This window comes from Lipophrys pholis (assembly GCF_963383615.2).
Source record: "Lipophrys pholis genome assembly, chromosome: 14".
Taxonomy (NCBI): domain Eukaryota; kingdom Metazoa; phylum Chordata; class Actinopteri; order Blenniiformes; family Blenniidae; genus Lipophrys; species Lipophrys pholis.
Window position 1 is genome coordinate 4323374 of NC_137633.1, and position 16682 is coordinate 4340055.

The 16682-nt window shown below is 43.5% G+C and overlaps 1 protein-coding gene across 2 annotated transcripts in view; it reads left to right on the plus strand.

Annotated features, from left to right (window-relative positions):
- daam2 (dishevelled associated activator of morphogenesis 2) overlaps window positions 1-16682 on the plus strand; it is a 103757-nt gene that overhangs the window by 45233 nt on the left and 41842 nt on the right. For both annotated transcript variants that reach the window (XM_080479509.1, XM_080479510.1), the window contains exon 3: window positions 8093-8182. In XM_080479509.1, coding sequence (XP_080335635.1) covers window positions 8093-8182 — 90 coding nt within the window. The remainder of the gene's footprint in view (window positions 1-8092; window positions 8183-16682) is intronic.

The following is a 16682-nucleotide window of genomic DNA, read 5'->3' on the forward strand; positions in this document are numbered from 1 at the left end:
ACGTTATTTTTGTATGTTGGAAGTCGCATCTATGTTCGAGTTGTTTTTGTAGCTTGCACAGTCGACCTACATGGTTGTTTTTCCACCTGATGATGCTGTCTTAAGTCTAATCATCCGTCTTGCCTTCCCCAGAATCAAACTTGCAAATTTCATGAAAAATACAGGTGCAAGGGATTAGCAGTAAAGTAGAAGAGACATGTGTCCCCCAGTCTGTAGTTAACAGGATGAAACTGCTTCAAAAGCATTTTGTTCCCTCGTGTAAACGTCCGGCTGTCCCAAAGTCTGAAGAATAAACCTGCTTTGAGGTCATGTCGGGTCTTTCTTATGAGGAACTCTCGGTGCCAGAGAACGAACTCAACAAATCCCTGCAAAAAGATCCGGGAGCATCGGAGCTGCAGAGGTGTACCAAGAACAAATGGCAACTTTACCTTTTGTTTAGCTCTACAATTCTTCACTCAAAATATTCAATCATCAAACATAAAACAGCTTTTACAATCATTTTCTCAGTATTCATGTAGGAGGGTGCAGTTCTCGGTTTTGACAGTTTAGTAAACCGAACTGAAGCGTTTGTTTCCACAAAGTGTCTGGATGTTTGGGAACGGCGCAGGTCAGCGTCGACAAGCTTCACAACATAACGACGAGTGTTTATGATGAAAAGGTCAACATATGCTCACGATATGTTGACACGTTGGATCAAACCGAGATTCATCGCACCACTGATTCCCCCTCCATGTAGACCTTGGTTATGTAGAAATGAGGACTGCCAAGTTCGGCATCTGCATGGCATCTCTCCATGTGCAAGGTTGTAAATAGCTGCTGTGTCAATCTTGCAATATTTCACAAAACAGGAAACATAAAAACCCTTTGGTCTCGGGCCCCGTTTTTAAGTGAAGATGGAAAACTTCATTACGTTTTGGGTGTCTGTTTACACAGCTTTTTGAAAATGGCTCATAGGGTGAAACTGACATTTTCAAGTAGATGGACAGTAACAATGTTTGCCTCCAGAGTGTAATGCCTGCCAGTCCATATTCTCCTTGGACTTTAGTTTTATAGTCGAGAGTCTCTCGTAATAGCGATCCAATCTGGGTCGTCAAAACTTAAGTGCAATTATGTAAAGAGGGCCGTTGTTAAAGAACGCAGTACCTCTCTTTAGTCAACAAAGTACCACGAAAATAAAAAAGTCCTTCAGTTGGGATGCCATGTTCTGTACATGTGCCAATTGGGTGCAGCTGATTTAATTTCACCAGGTCAACATCTGGCAAATACACTACCAGCAAACTAGAATCAGATTAGCGTGTGCTCTCTGCTCTGTGTGCCTGCCTCAGTCCTCCTTTCTTAGGCTCGCAATTTGGGACATTTTTAATCCAGCCGCACCGGATCGTGGTCCAGCTGTCCATTGTCTGTCACTGCCTGTGGGCACGGCTGCCTTTCACGTTGTCCACTCCGCACGAGTCCCAATCACTGGTTTTTAGTGGCATAAAAATGTTGCTCTTGACGCAGCAATGGTAAAATTAGCCTTCCTCATTTGAAGCCTCGACTGGTATTTCCCGGAAAAAAAAAAGAAAAAAAAAAAGGACTCGTTAAATCATAAATCCTCCCTTAATGTTCCCTCCAGTGTGACTGTCGAGGCCGGACGCAAGTCAAAAATGCGTTGCATAACGAGACGGGTGGAAATATTCTCCTCCCTCTGGGTCGTTGGGAGTGAGTTTCCTTCCCAGTGAACGCCCTGGGATGCATCCCTTTTTCCTCGTCTTCCTCTCCTCACAGTTTTCTAACTGCCGGTCCACTATTCACTGCCTTCCGACCTTTGCCGGAAAGCCAGTCCTTGCTGTCCTGAATCAGCCGTATGGTGAAAGTGACCTCGTTTTGGACTAGGGGAGAGGCTGGAGATTAGTAAGAGCTGACTGAGTCATCAAACGGTGGATGCAGTGACTCATCTTAATGCTGCTAATCGGAGCAACTACGTTGTGGTTTGCAAAGACGAAGCAATGGCACCATACTGGTTCTCATCATATCTCGAGATTAAAGTCTTTGACCCTTTCTTGGTTGTGGTGAATGACTCAGAGCTGGTCTTTTTCCTCAAAGAGGGAAAACTTCAGGAATTCTTCTGAGACTGTGAAAGGCAAACTTAGACTTACTGCGCTCTCTTTGTGGTGACTTTCCATAGATGCCCTAATCTTTACCTTGACAACTGAGTACTATACCCCTAAAGCCTCAACTCCCATGTAGACTTATTAACCAGAGTGATGTCCTAATTTATGGGGACGACAATGTCACACACACACACACACACACACACACACACACACACACACACACACACACACACACACACACACACACACACACACACACACACACACACACACACACACACACACACACACACACACACCTCATTCATTGACTTTTGTTTGGGCCAATAATGGCAGCTACAGCTTCCTATGGGTCCCCTGGAGGCCTCCTATGACTTCCTGCCATCTTGCCTGTCTTTCCTCTGACTTCCTGTCATTCTGAGAGACTGCTGCAAGCAAACGCATGCGCCGCTTGTCACACCAAAGTGAATGAGTACTCTTATCTTTCGGAATAAAACAAAACGGTTTCATATAAGGACATTTCTCATTAAAACTAAAGAGCAGAATTGACTGAAAAGCTTCTAAAATGCTGTTAAAACACACAGTGTGTAAGGTGACACTCATTAGTGGTGCTTTAACACGAAATCAAAGAGTTTTCAATGTTTGACAACAAAGTAAGACAATATTTTGCTGCTATAGATAATCTGAATTCTTTCTGGGGTCGTGCACTATAGATGAATCAAACTACACCATTGGGACTGCAGTGCAAGAGTTTGCATTTTTTTTTCTTCATTCCATTAACATTCATGTTGTGGGGCTGCTTTACTGCCTCTGGTACCGGAGTCATTAGATTTATTAAAAATAATGGTGAAATCTTAAGACCAGTGTGAGGAGAGATTGGAGCCCAACCAAGCCGCCTCTGGGCAAGTGGCAGGGTACATCATGGACATTTTACAGAGAGAAAATGTGGCAGTGAGCCAGGTTTGAGGTCTTGTCTTTCAGAAGCACAATGAGCCAAAGCACATATCCATTAACACCAAATTGTTGGTGGGGAAAAGAAAAAACAGCGATTGCTCCTGACCATAATCCAGCTGAGAAACCTTCGGCGAGATGGAATCCACCGTCAACGAGAGGTCGGCGAAATCAAAAGAAGTATTGGCAGTCATTGGTGTAAGACATAAAAACATTGAGGCTCCTCAAACGAACTATTAGTAATTCAATGACTTTGAATCTCATGAGGTAAAGGCGGTCACATTCGCTCTGGAAATGTCGAATCGTAGACCTACGTATATGGGAGAGGATGCCATTCTTGGATGCCGCATTTCCCATTCAGGTGGGACCTCACACTTAGTCGACGAGTTGCCAGAAAGACACTCCGACTTCCACTCCTATGTCACAAATACTCACACATACTCACTTGCTGAACCCACATTCTTCCCGTATGGTTCACTTCCCGTGAGCTTACTTTGCTCCGTCTTCCATCTTCCGACAGGCACGGGCCTCGTTTGTCTCAGATCTCTGCTCTCCACCTCCACTCGTGTGTCTCCATGCGATTCAATAATCATCTCTTGGAGACGATGCGTAATGTAAACAGCTGCAGGATTTTAATGTTTTCCCACGCCGCTGGGACTTCAGTCCCCTTTTTCATCAGGACTCATCCCATTGCCCTCCTCTGCACTCTTTCCATATGGTGGAGATAAATATTTAAAGTCCCTTGCCGGCGTGTTGGTGTCATATGACTCCTGTTATATCACAGGAATGGATTTATGTGGCCACATAAGCCACGATTGGTGGTAAATAGGAACGTTCATCATAATCTTTGGCTGGATTGCAGCACTTTATGCATTAAAAAAAAAAAAAGCTCTAACTTCAAAAGCCATTCTCACTTTGAAGAATTTCTCCCGAAAGGGATCGTTGAGTCTACGTCTAGCTCTGCTCCAATAAAACCTAATCAATTAAGTTTTGAATTTTGAGGTCACAGTGTTTGTGAGGACACTGAAAGAGGCCTTATCGTGATCTGACCTGGATCTAAATGGATGAATCCTACATACACAGTACAGGCGTATGTTGAGCTCAACTGTGCACATTCAGTTTCTTGATTGATCCACAATTCCATTCCATCCTGGTTTCCATCCATCCGCTCCTTCATTCAATTATCCGTCTCCTCCAGCGTTTTTACAGTAACTCTGCAAACGTGTCTTTTGATTGTGGGAATGAGCTCTGAGTACTGGGACGAGACAGACGCCAGCACAGTTTTCACTGCCTTGGCCTTTAAGAACGTTTTAGAATTATTTTTTTTTAAATGTTAGAGTAATAGTAATGAGAACTACAGAAAAAAATATCAATATAGTGGGGAAAAATTACATTTGAAGGGGCTTTATTAGCCTTAACTGTTAATAATGAAAGGCTTGGTAACGTGCACCATATACAGTACATAAGACAAGCCTTTCTTTGTGTTTTTTCTTAATTCTGGTTTTGTTCTTACTGCCTGGAGCAAACCACCATGGAAACATGTGAAAACGGAAAAGTCTACCGCAAAATGATCATTGAAATTGAGTCATAACTTTCTCAAATAAAAGCTTTTTGCACTCTCTCGACGCTCTTTCACCCTGTGCGACAGAACAGGTCAGTCAGTCTGCTGCAAAACATGACAGCCAGAGCTCGTGAGTGTGACGCTCTTATAAAAAACAAAATTAAAAAATTGAAAGTTATTCAATCAGTCGATCCGGATGAAATATGAACGAGGGGCTGGGGAGGCCTCAGGTATGTATTTTTCCTTCCTCGGGCAGCAGGTGTAACAATATTAGCTTTGGTTTATGCGAAATTCCCGGTTGAAACGTGCTGCTGTGCGGAAAGTGGGATCACATCAAGGGGAGGTGTTGCGCAGCAAAGTGGAAAGTGGCTGGGTTTTGGTTCTGGAAGAGCCAGAGAGGTGCCGCGTGTTTCCCCGGGTGTTGCCGCGGTCGTGAGCGGCGGCCATGTGATGTCGATGTGGTATTGGAGAACGTTTTTGGTGTGTGGGAAAAGATGAAGATGTAAGGGGGGAAAAAAGGGAATATTGCATAACTGGAAAGTCCTCTGGCTGGTACGACATGAACATTCTTCCATCCACCAGATGCTCTCATCTCCGACTCTGTCTTTTATTTAATTTTTTTTGCACTTTCCTTGCTGCTTTTACTGGACCTGACAACAGCTAAATGTAATATTCCACATTTGGAATTCACAAGATGCATTAGCCAGGAGTCCACCCCGGTGCTCCTTTCCTGTTTTCCGCCTCTTGCTCCCATACTCAACTTTGACTTTCCTCCCTTCACACATCCTTACATAATCTGTGAACAATTTCCAAACTGGACCGTTTAAAGAGCAGCTTTTGTGTTTTTCTCACCGTTTTTACAATGTTGGCTATTTTGGCCATCGATCGTGAGTTTGTACATTGAATACATGTGATCTGTACAAGTGCAGCAGACACGATTATGAGGCAGGGGCCAAATTACAGATGCTTGATGTTGCTTTTAACCATCCATACTCTTTTGAGACGAGTAACCTTGAATGTGAGTGCTTCATGCTTGATGGAGACGAATCAAATCACAATGATCCAGATAAGGAAAATACTCAAACTGCATTAAAATGCAATAATATGATAAACAATGAATTTCTGAAGTGTGGATCCTTTCAAAAGAATTTTTTTAAATCATCATCATTCCACTCCATACAAGACCCTAAATGTAGAGACCAGTGTGGGTAGCAGGAGGGAGATGGTAAGTAGCATAGAGATTGGTTGCTGAGCTCTGCTCCCATCTGGTTTAAATCCAGGGGTCTCATTCTTACAGATTATTTTACTTTACTGCCAGTATTAGCTCCTCCGAAGAGCTGCAGCTTTGGGACAGCAGGCCTTTGACCCAGCGACCAGGCGAAGTGCCAGAGACGAACTGGCCTGCAAGATTTGCTTTTACATTCAAGGACATTTAGAGGGAACTGGAAACCTCAATGTGGTAAAAATGAAGAAGACACTGTGAGGAGGTAGATTGTACACGTTTCTGGCAGCACCAGCTTTTGGTAGGTGTGAGTTGCTCTTGAGATGAAACGTGTCTTCGACCTTCTTTTGTGGCTCTTCATCAGACCCCCTTGAAACTCACAACCTTCACATTTTTTCCTTCGTCTCTCAAAAAAACCCCAAAAAACCCACAATAATGCTTCTGCTGGTGATCCCAGTGAAAAGACCGGGTGAGAGATGATGTCATTCCTCACAGTGTCAAACACTTGGAATGTGGGCTGCCTCGGTCCACCCCGTCCAGCCGAGGGGATGAAAACAGACCCCCGTGAATGTTACTGGCTGGCTTTGAGGGGCCCCACCTCTGTCACTGGTGGCCATCTTCACTTTGGGGGGCCCGGCAGGCTGACGTCATGGTAGCAAAACCATTATGATGAGATTAGTTTTAGCTTGAGCACAAAGCCCTGGTACTATAGCCTCCCATCATGTGTGTTTTTTTTTTTCCCAGTCCTTTTCCAGAAGCCCACAGCCTCGGGGACTGTAACCCTAGCACTTCACTCTTTCTCTTTCAGTGCATCACTCTTTCTTCCTGTCTGTTCTCTTCCATATATCTGATTGCCTTACTTCAACCCTGGTTTACCCGTCCCATCTTTTCCAGGCCTTTGCTTTTCGTCCTTGGCACACAGAGGCTCATTTCCGAGACTCATATGCATTTCAAAAGGTGCAGGAGGCTCTGTGCGCTAAGCTGAAGAATTGAGCGGAGCAGCGGGGTGAATATTAAAACACTCCTCCGTGGTCGGTGGAGACAGTTCTCAGGCAGACAAGTTTGGACAATTCAATGTCACTGTGTAAGCTCGACTTCTTAAGAAGGTCTGTGGCCGCTGCTAGGGTGGGATAAAAAAAACAGCCAGACTTGATTGTAGTCGGGTCAGTCAGTACTTACTGACTCTGGTTGCTGTATATAAACTGTTATGGGTTCTCTTAATAACTATTTTCTGGCTGATTCAGATTTAATATTGTTCATTGTCACTTTATAGTCAAACCCTGTGTCAGTTAAATAAATCATGATGTCATGACTAAACTGACCTTTTCATGTTTGTTTTGCTCTTTGGAGACCATACAGGAGCCCACTCATGGCATTTTGAGTATTCCCTTCATCGTCCGAAAACAACAGCTTTGTTGTCTACAAAATACAAATCTGCCATTGAAATGAATCTGTTAGTTTGCACCTTCTTCCTGTGCATTTGTGGGGTTTTTATCCCAACGTGACACTTAGCATCCCTTTATGCGACAACGTTTAGAGTAATAACACATCGTTTTTGTGTTTTCATTACAGAAAACTTGCACGTTTACACGGCAAGTTGTTGCTGTTGTTTTTGTAATGAAACCACATACACACACATGAACAATACACTATGAACATGAGCAATGGGAGTTCACCGACATTGATAAGGACAGGCGATGAAGGTGGATTGTTATTCCATCTGGCTCTCAGCTATAAAACTACCAAGTCCCAGGAGAATATAGACAGAGTATTGACGGTTCAATTGTGTTCATTTTGTCGTTCTAAATCCTTTTTTTTTTTTTAACGACAGGTAAATGCAGGAAACGTTTTTTACCTTGCTGACATGTTTCAGCTGCATGTGAAAAAAGTAACTAATACTGTGAATAATTGCTGGGAAGTACTTAATTTCAATTGTCAGTACTCTGAAAATTGCCATTTCTGATTAAAGTGACTACTTATAAAAGGGAGATGCTCAAAGAGATCAACATTTATTCCAAAAAATGTGAACTGCCCAATTTTTTTCGTTTTTTTGTGACATAAAAAACACTTTGCTGTATGAAGTTCTTTCACAAATAGGAGAAGGCAGCTGCAGCTGGGCACACCAAGTTCCCATGGTTTTTTTTTGTTTTTGTTTTTTAACGTTTTTGACTGAAACGATTCGTAATCCAACGCAAATGTTCAGTTGGTGTTCTGTGAAAATTAATACAGTTCACATGTGTAATATAACTCTTGTTGTTTCAGGATGAATTGGACCTGACAGATAAAAACAGGGAGGCCATGTTCGCTCTGCCAGACGAGAAGAAATGGCAGATCTATTGCAGCAAGAAGAAGGTGAGTTGGCCTCCGTTGCACTTCATGCTACATCGGCTCCGATCTCTGGCACGGCCCCCGGTTGACTGCCTGCCCGAAGCCACAGTTTGGGGCTTTAACTGTCAGCAGAGAATGTTATTGAAGGCAGCCTCTTCCCGTTTTGAATAGCTCGGCCGCACAGTCAGCGTCTCGTTGCTGCGTCGTCGTAAACACGTGCACGTTTCACGCCGGGGAGTGTTTCTTCTCCGTATGCAAACCTGTGGACTGACACACCACCGGGGTGGTGACTCCTGCACAGCTTCCCCTCAGGACAGCCGCCATAACACCCCGGGGTAGCCCTCTCTTTCACCCCAATCGCCTCGCCAAAACATCCCTCGTTCGCCTCGCACCCCTAGGCGTGTCTCTCCACAACAACTCTGGTCTCACTTTGTGGTCTGATAACCCCCCCCCCTCCTCCGGCCTCCCTGCTTTCTGTCCCGTTCAATAACAAATTGAATAAATAGTCATAAACCCTCCCCCGTGTCTCTTTGCTGGTTTGTTTTTTTGGCTGAGGGTTGTGTGTTGGAAGTGCGATGAAGATCAGACCGCTACACTTCCAACCCCCCGCCGCCGCTTTCTGAGGCACGCAGGCTCGGTTTAGCTGACGTGATGCTCTCTGACAACCTTTTTTTTTTTTTTTTTAAAGGGAGTAGAGACACCACTTGTGTGTGCACGCTTGACTGTGTGCATGTGTGTGTTTGAGTGCACCTGCATGCACCAAAGTTTGTCCTCGTGTTGAGTTACGAGGAAAAGTGCGAGCGGTGGTGTTTAGAGGGATGTCAAGGCGAGGATGGAAGCTGGAGCACCACAATGCCTCACAGTGAAATGGAATACGGGTAAAAATAACACACAGAGAAGATACAATCTGCCTCCTTATATGTTATGATAACCTCTGAATAGACTGTAACCAACGAGATCGGGCTGTAGGCAAAAGGTGTATTTGATTTGCATCTGAAGATAAAACTTCATTATTACTCAAATTACTAACATTTTGGGGCTGAAATTGTTTGCAGTGCGAACGTAAACTGGGTTCAGAGGTAACATATATTAGTTTGTTGTTCCTTCTCAATCTCCCCCAGTCAGAAAACATTTCCTCTGTGACTCTAAGATTAAAAAAGAAAATAAAAAATGAGTTGTGCATCCGGGCCAGGAAATGGAGAGCAAACCCAGGGAAAAGGCGAACAGCGGAAAGCCGGAGGAAAATCCAAACAAACCCCTCATTCATGGATGGAGGCGGCGTAATGGAGAATAAGGAAGAAACCCCCCCCTAAAAAAACCAATAACAACAACCAGAGTGCAATATCAGATAATAACCTGCATGTGTGTGCTTGGATATGCAGACAGGAAGGCCCTCGCGTGCTCCTACGCACACGCAAACATGAAAATATGAAGGAAACTACGGATTATTGAGACGCACGCCTGCCACACAGTGGTGCTGAGAACTGCTGCATGACAGTGATGTGAACGGAAAGCAGAGGACGGCAGAACTTTCCTCGGCCGTTCCCCGTCACAGACGGACACTGGTCCCCTTGTTCTGCCCCGGCTGGGCGACGGCTCCAGTTGTTGTGGTTAGATAACAGTTGGAGAAAGCCGCTGAGAGCGCGGCCGGGGACAGACTAACTTTGTTCACCTGCAGAACAAGCCGGTCAGTGCGTGCGCTGCAAACTACTTAACCGTTGCCCTCTTCAGTTTGGGCTCGTCGCCCAAACCGAGGGAGAAAAGATTTCAGCAACTTCTCGTGCTACTAAAACTCCCACGTCATTCAAATTGCCCGTTTTCGCTGCAAGAATCCAGAAAGCCACTGGAGCAGCATCTTAGATTCAGCCTTTGTCAGAAGCATTTTGTTTTTGCTTTTCTTTGATTGGCCCATCTTTGAGAATGCTAAACGGCATCAACTAAATTGCAATTAGACATCAGCATCGTTATCTTGATTACTGTGGAGCAGATAGGGGGAAAAAAAACAAACAAAAAAAACCCCGTCAGAAGCTGAATTTTGCTTGTTTGGATGGCATTCTACCCGAAAGCCTGCTGATACAGTGTCTGGTGGTTGTAATTTGACACCTGCATCGTTCCTTGCTAGTTGCTGTGTGTGAAGCATTTGGACATGTAAATGCTATTTCTCGATTGACCAGAACTTCCACAACAAAGAATCAAGTGGCTGTAATTTCACACCAGCTTCATTAATAGTTATAGCAAGTATAATAGGAGAGTACATCGGCTGCCTTTCCTTGATTTATGCCACTAAATAGCACGCAATGGTTTTAATCTGACACCAGCTCTTGCTTCAAGAGATGGCCATATAAAATACATTCGACACAAGCCAACACCACAAACCTATTTATGAGCTGTACGGTGTTGCTTTTCATTATATATGTATACGTATGTATACAGGTCATAAATGTTGGTTATGTCTTTGTGGCGTTCTCCCAATTCAAAAACATACCAACACTCTGAAGTAGGAAGCACAACATCCACGCTCATTTAAGTGCCACTGTGGTTTCCCCAAAGTTCTAAGAAAACATCTGGGTCTTCAGCTTTGGTAGTCGTAAACTGCCTTTTCCTCCGAGCATGACTGAGGCCAACATTAATGTTGTGCCAACGCAATAAGTTGGCAATAATAACCTTGCATCGATTCAGTGGCACGACTTGATAGTTCAGTGATTTAGGTTTCGAATAGCTTTCGCTGTTGTTTTTATTAGACTATTGACCGTGTTGCCAGACGGCAGTGACGTAAGGGAATCAGTATGAATTTGATCTCTGGGTATCATGACAAACAAGAACATCTTGCTGAGCCCGTGAGGCTTTACATAACCCGACTCTATCTCGACTTCTGATCTCAGCCGCCCGGTCAGCCACAGCCGGGGGGGTAAGAACAGTATAGGCAGCGTGACGTTACAGCAGTGAGTGACATGGACATGGCATGTGTAAATATGTAACTTTTCACATTCCTGCCTGTGATTGAGAGTGTGTATGTGTGTATATTTGTGTGTGCTTGCTTGTTTTTTGCAACCCTGACTTGCAGCCAGCCGCCCCCAGGTAGGGAACACGATGTAACATGTAATAGCTCCTAATAATCGTTGAGTGTTGAGCCAGACATGGTCTCCCGAATCCCATTAGTCACACACAGTGTTTTGATCCTATTATATGCCATCAGTGGCAAAACGCATATTGATTCAGTATTTACTTTTACCAAAATCATTCAGACGCATGTTATCCCCAGAAACCATGCCGTTCTGAGAATCCCACTCCTCGCCGTGATGTAACTGCAGTTTACAGCATGCGCTCGCTTATTAGCCACACGTGTTTGATCTTCTCTTCTCGACGTGACCCCTGGTGAGGATTCCTGCTCAAGTATGTGTGAAAACATACTTTTAAAGTCAGCTACCTGAAAGAGATAACAAGTGTTGCGTAATCGTCCAGAATTCAATATCCTGTCCATTTCCTGCCTCTCTAGGTGAGACTCTATATCCTGGCTTTCGTAGATAAATATTCCCCATGGACAGATTGGCTTTGTGGAATGTTGGACAACCCCCCCACCCCCACCCCTCATTCCACAGACGGGAACATATTGTGGTGACAGCTGGAGCGGAGAATATGGAGAAAATATTGACTAAAATGACGACTAATGCATCTCTGCATCAAGCTGCAACAAAGAGCTATTGTTGGAACTTGTTGGCCGATGTGCTGATTTCACTGCTGTGCTAAATAGGCGTCAATGTGAGAAAGGCTTGATCCATGCTTTTGGTCATTCTAAGGTGATTTACCCCAACCAGTGGCAATGGCTATAAAAAAAAAAGAAAAGAAAGATGCAAGTTTAAGTTTCTTATTAAGACATTATCGTCTGGCTGAATTTCTTCAAATTTGGTGCACTGATTAGATCATAGTAGCTAAAGTTCAACAACCAAGTTCCCAGTGACTGTGGACATGACGCCTCCATTAATTTGATTTGATCAAAACTTCCTATGATCTTCTCAGCCAAAGATCAACATAGTCTTATATACCTTTTATCTCACTTTATTACATATCCTGTAGATTACTTTGAGAAGTAACACATATTGGTTTCTCAATTTGACTTGTGCTCATCATGAGGTTAATTTTGGCCCAAAAAAATAAACAAAGAAGAAGAAAAGAGAGAACTCTTAAGGACTGACTTTCAAGTCTGCTTCCAACTGAAGTTGAGTGTTTAGCCCCGTTTCCACAGTGCCCCTTGGTACCGGTGCCGGTCAGGTGGGGGTTGACTATCCGTAACCAGACCTGTATCAGTGCCGCGTTTCCATTACACGGGGAACGGTTTGAAATGTAGGCGGGGTTATGAACGGTTGCGTAATCATGCAGGATGTGACGCCATAACGGGAGGACATTTTCAAAAAAGTTTCCTGATTGCTGCAGAAGAACTGATTGGAAATGGCTGCTTGCTGGGAGAACAGCGGTTGTCACGGACCAATGAGCAGACGGCAGCGTTGAAGCTCCTCCCCCTCATATCTGGCACATTGTGCCTGGTACCCCAAGTGCAGGGGTAGCGAGAAATGGTTACCAATGGTACCGGTTGGTAACGGTTCTGAGTCAGTGGAAACGCACAACAACCAGTTCCAACCTGACCCGTACCGGCACCAAGGGGCACTGTGGAAACGGGGCTCAAGATTCAACATGGCTCCACACGCAGTACTGATGTTGCACTCATCAATCTCTTTTCACTTAATGAATGTCATTGAAATATCCCATTTCAGGTCGGTTTACATCTTGTGGTCCATTGTTAAGGCTGGCAAAATGAATCGGGCTGATAAACCTGCTTAGGTCTAGATTACAAACACAAGATAAAAAAAAGTGTGAGTTCGAGAAAATAAAATGAACCATATGAGCAAAATGTAGGGTTCAATCAGTCATTTTCTATTACTCTATATCAAGGGTGTCAATCGTTAAGAAAGCTGGCCTGCAAGAGGCTCCAATCCAGAGGGCCAAACCACCAAGCAAGTTTCAAGGAAAACGTACATTTCTTTAACAAATGTACGAGTTTGTAAAAACATACATAATGCAACAGCTTTAGGGGAAGTTTTTTTTTTTTTTGGGACATTTCACAAGTTTTCATTCAAATTGACCTTATATTGAGATTATTCTAATTTCTGCCTATAATTGTTTGGTAGATATAGACATTTTCATCATCTATACTCTGTGTAATAAAATATAAACAAACGTTTTTCTTTGTTAAGGTTATTATAACAATATTTTACAAGTCTGGCCCACTCAAGATGATATTGAGCTGTTTGTGACCCTTCTGATAAACCGATGCTTGACACCCCTGATCTACAACAGTAACCTGTTAGCCAGCAATCAATAGGGTAAAACCTAAATATATTTCAATAATCGGAGAAAGCAAACACTTCCACATGAACTGGTTACCAGTTTTCCTCTTGGTTTCGTTTGACCTCTAACGGAGAAACATTTGATTTCAGGAATAGGTTAACTTAAATATTTTCCATTTGAAGCTGGATTTTCTTTCAATGATGCCTCTTTTTGCTTATAGAGATTCTTATGAAGTAATCTTAATCTCTAAATGTGGTTCCACTGCTTGCTGCTTACAAGAGTCCCCACATGACAGCCAGGGTCCCCCCGGGCCTCTCTGAGCACATGGGAACAGAGTGTGAGACGCCTGACAAGCAAACCCCATCGCCGGAGAAACTGGAGTCCCCGTGGAAACATGTCGGCGATTCTCTCACGGCCCGATGTATAGATTCTGGCTCAGAGTAGTTACACTCCAGTGAGTCACTGCGCCGGGAAAAAGAAAGAGTTCTGCCGTCTGATCTTTGTTGTGTGGAACATCCTAAAATGTGCGCAGTTCAGTCATTTCCACGCACAGCTTGATGCTATCAGACGGAGGGATCGGCACGGCGGCTTGGCGCGTGCTGTTATTTCTTTCCACCTTCCTCCCAGGCTCCTGTTCGGATTCAAGCTCGCAGTCGAAACTTCCCATGACACTTCAAAGTGCTTTGGCTTCCACTGTGGCCAGTCGAATATTTGGAATTCTACCCCCTGTTGTTCCTGAAGGCTTTGACTGGAGAGACGCATGTGTGCAGGATTCTCTGTCAACCGTGAGCTTTATTATCGTAGCCGGTGAGACTGGAGTCTCTGAGACGGCTTGTTACACGACAACAGCAGAACCCGAATATGTAATTTCAACCGACTCTTTCAACAGGTGCCTCTGCAAACACAATAACCTGCCAAACACACGGTCTTAAACGCTGGCCTCAAGTCGAGTATTTGCGTCTTTGGAGAAACAATATATTCCTCAACAGATGTCGGTAACATGAGGAACACCTTACGGATACATATACCTGATACACAGTTGGGGATTCCTGTCTCTAAAACCTCGGGATTGTAAATCACACTTAATGTCACCAGACATAAGGAATGTGTGAGTGTAAGTGCGTTGTAAGCGTGTAATTGCCGCAACAGAATGACAGGGTCGGGCCTTTAAATTGCTGTAGCCGAACACGCGACTGGAACGCCTCAGCAGAAGAGAAAACACTTAATGGTCATATATGGAATGTAATAGGCACTTGAATACAAAGTGCATGCTCATCGAGACAAATACAGTCCTTGAGCAAAGTGCTGACAGCGGACTTACGTTTTTCATCTGCACATTACAGAGTCTGGCTTCTTATCACGGCGCATTAATACCAGCCATCAATCGTGATTACCTCACGGAATGGTTTGATGGAGCCAGCAGCACTCACAAACCAACTCACCATCGCTTCATCTCTGAGAAAGGCCATTAAAAAGCGGCAGTAATCCAGCAAGTGTGTTTTTGTGTGTGTGTGTGTGTGTGTGTGTGTGTGTGTGCGGTGATTTGACCAGGACTCCCAAAACAAACCCTGTGTTGTTCGTGTGTCCCGAAACACGAAGGAAAATTACAGTACTTTACTCCAGCTCGTGAAAACTGCCAAAATAAACGCTGCGTTTGGACTGGGCATGTTTCAAGAGGGCGTGTCGGCGGCCGAGTGAGTCTGGAGGGGTCAGAGAGGGCCAGTTAAGTTGTTAATCTTAGCGTCGGGATCTGTCTGGCATCGCGCACCGAGCGTGTCAGCAACAGAGTGGGGAGGACGGACAGCTTGAAAATACAGGCGGAGCTGCACAGTGAGCTTCATTGTTTTTGCTTTTTTTTTTTTTTTTTTTTTTTTTAACTTTAGCTCCTTGGCTCGGACTGGCATGTTGGCAAAGAGGGTTTGAGAAGAAATAGCCATTATGGGGGACTGAAATCTACATCCACCAACCTTAAACCCAGTGTGAACAGGCTGTCGTGTCGCTGCACAAGCATCCGTGTATGAATCATAAATTAGCTGCTTTGCAATGTCTTTTGATATCCACATTTGGAGGCAATCAAATAAGATTTTATGTTACGTCATACTGGTCCTAGTGAGGACTTCATGCAGTTTAATAAACAAAAGAAATGTAAGCTTTTATCTATGGGGAATCAACACGCAAATAGCAGCATTTCCAATAATGAGGGATTTTGTGGCTTTGAATATTAAACACGAATGAACTCGGAAACCATTGATGAGCTCTTGCCTCAGCATGGATGCCCGAAATGTAGTTGTATAATGTGCAATATATAATAATGACATGCTTCCATTTATTGGAAAAACCTAACAGAAAACACTTTTATATTCTTTTTGCACAGTCCGTGTGCAAAAAAACTACCGGCCCATTAAGAAATACTCTTCGAATGCAAGTTGTTTACACTAATTTGGCATCCTTACTGAATGCTATACAAGAATTATTGTGGGTCAGGCAACCTTGTTTTTTTTACATTTAAGACCAGAATCACCAAAAGAATGAAAGAAACTAATTCACCTTGAAGTACACGTAAAATATTGCAATAATGCAAATTCATCCAAAAATAATCACACAACTGTGGTCTGTTTACACTTTCACCAGGTTAATCTAAGATTTGAAGCTCTAAATATAGCACTTCTTTTTCCTCCTCCCTTCACTCTCCTTTCTATATATTTTGTAGTTCCTTCAACAGATCCCAACCAGAAGTGATTGCACCGTAGTCCCAGTTTCTGACACATTTCAGTATTTATCTTGACTGGATTCTCTCATTGTAGAAGTAGAGACGTACCAATAAAGTCATGTAAACAAAATAAATACCGTATATATGTCATGAACTGTTTTAAATTTCCAGAATCATTATGGTCTTGCATAGAATTCTTTCCACTAAGTCATGCCGTATGTTCCCTGCAGTTTTGTGCTGTTTTTATTGGTTTTAGTGTCTTTATGTTCAAGAAATCTGAACCTCTGCAATGTCTCTTGTCTATAATTTGGCATTAGCACTCAATAAATGACATTGGAAGAGCAAAGCAAAGACTTTTGGAACCCTTTCCCTTGCTGTCTCACCACATTTATAGGAAAAAACCCCCAAAAAAAACTTGTTTTTTACAGTTCAGACTGACATTTCACATCAGATCTTTAATTTTTCACATAT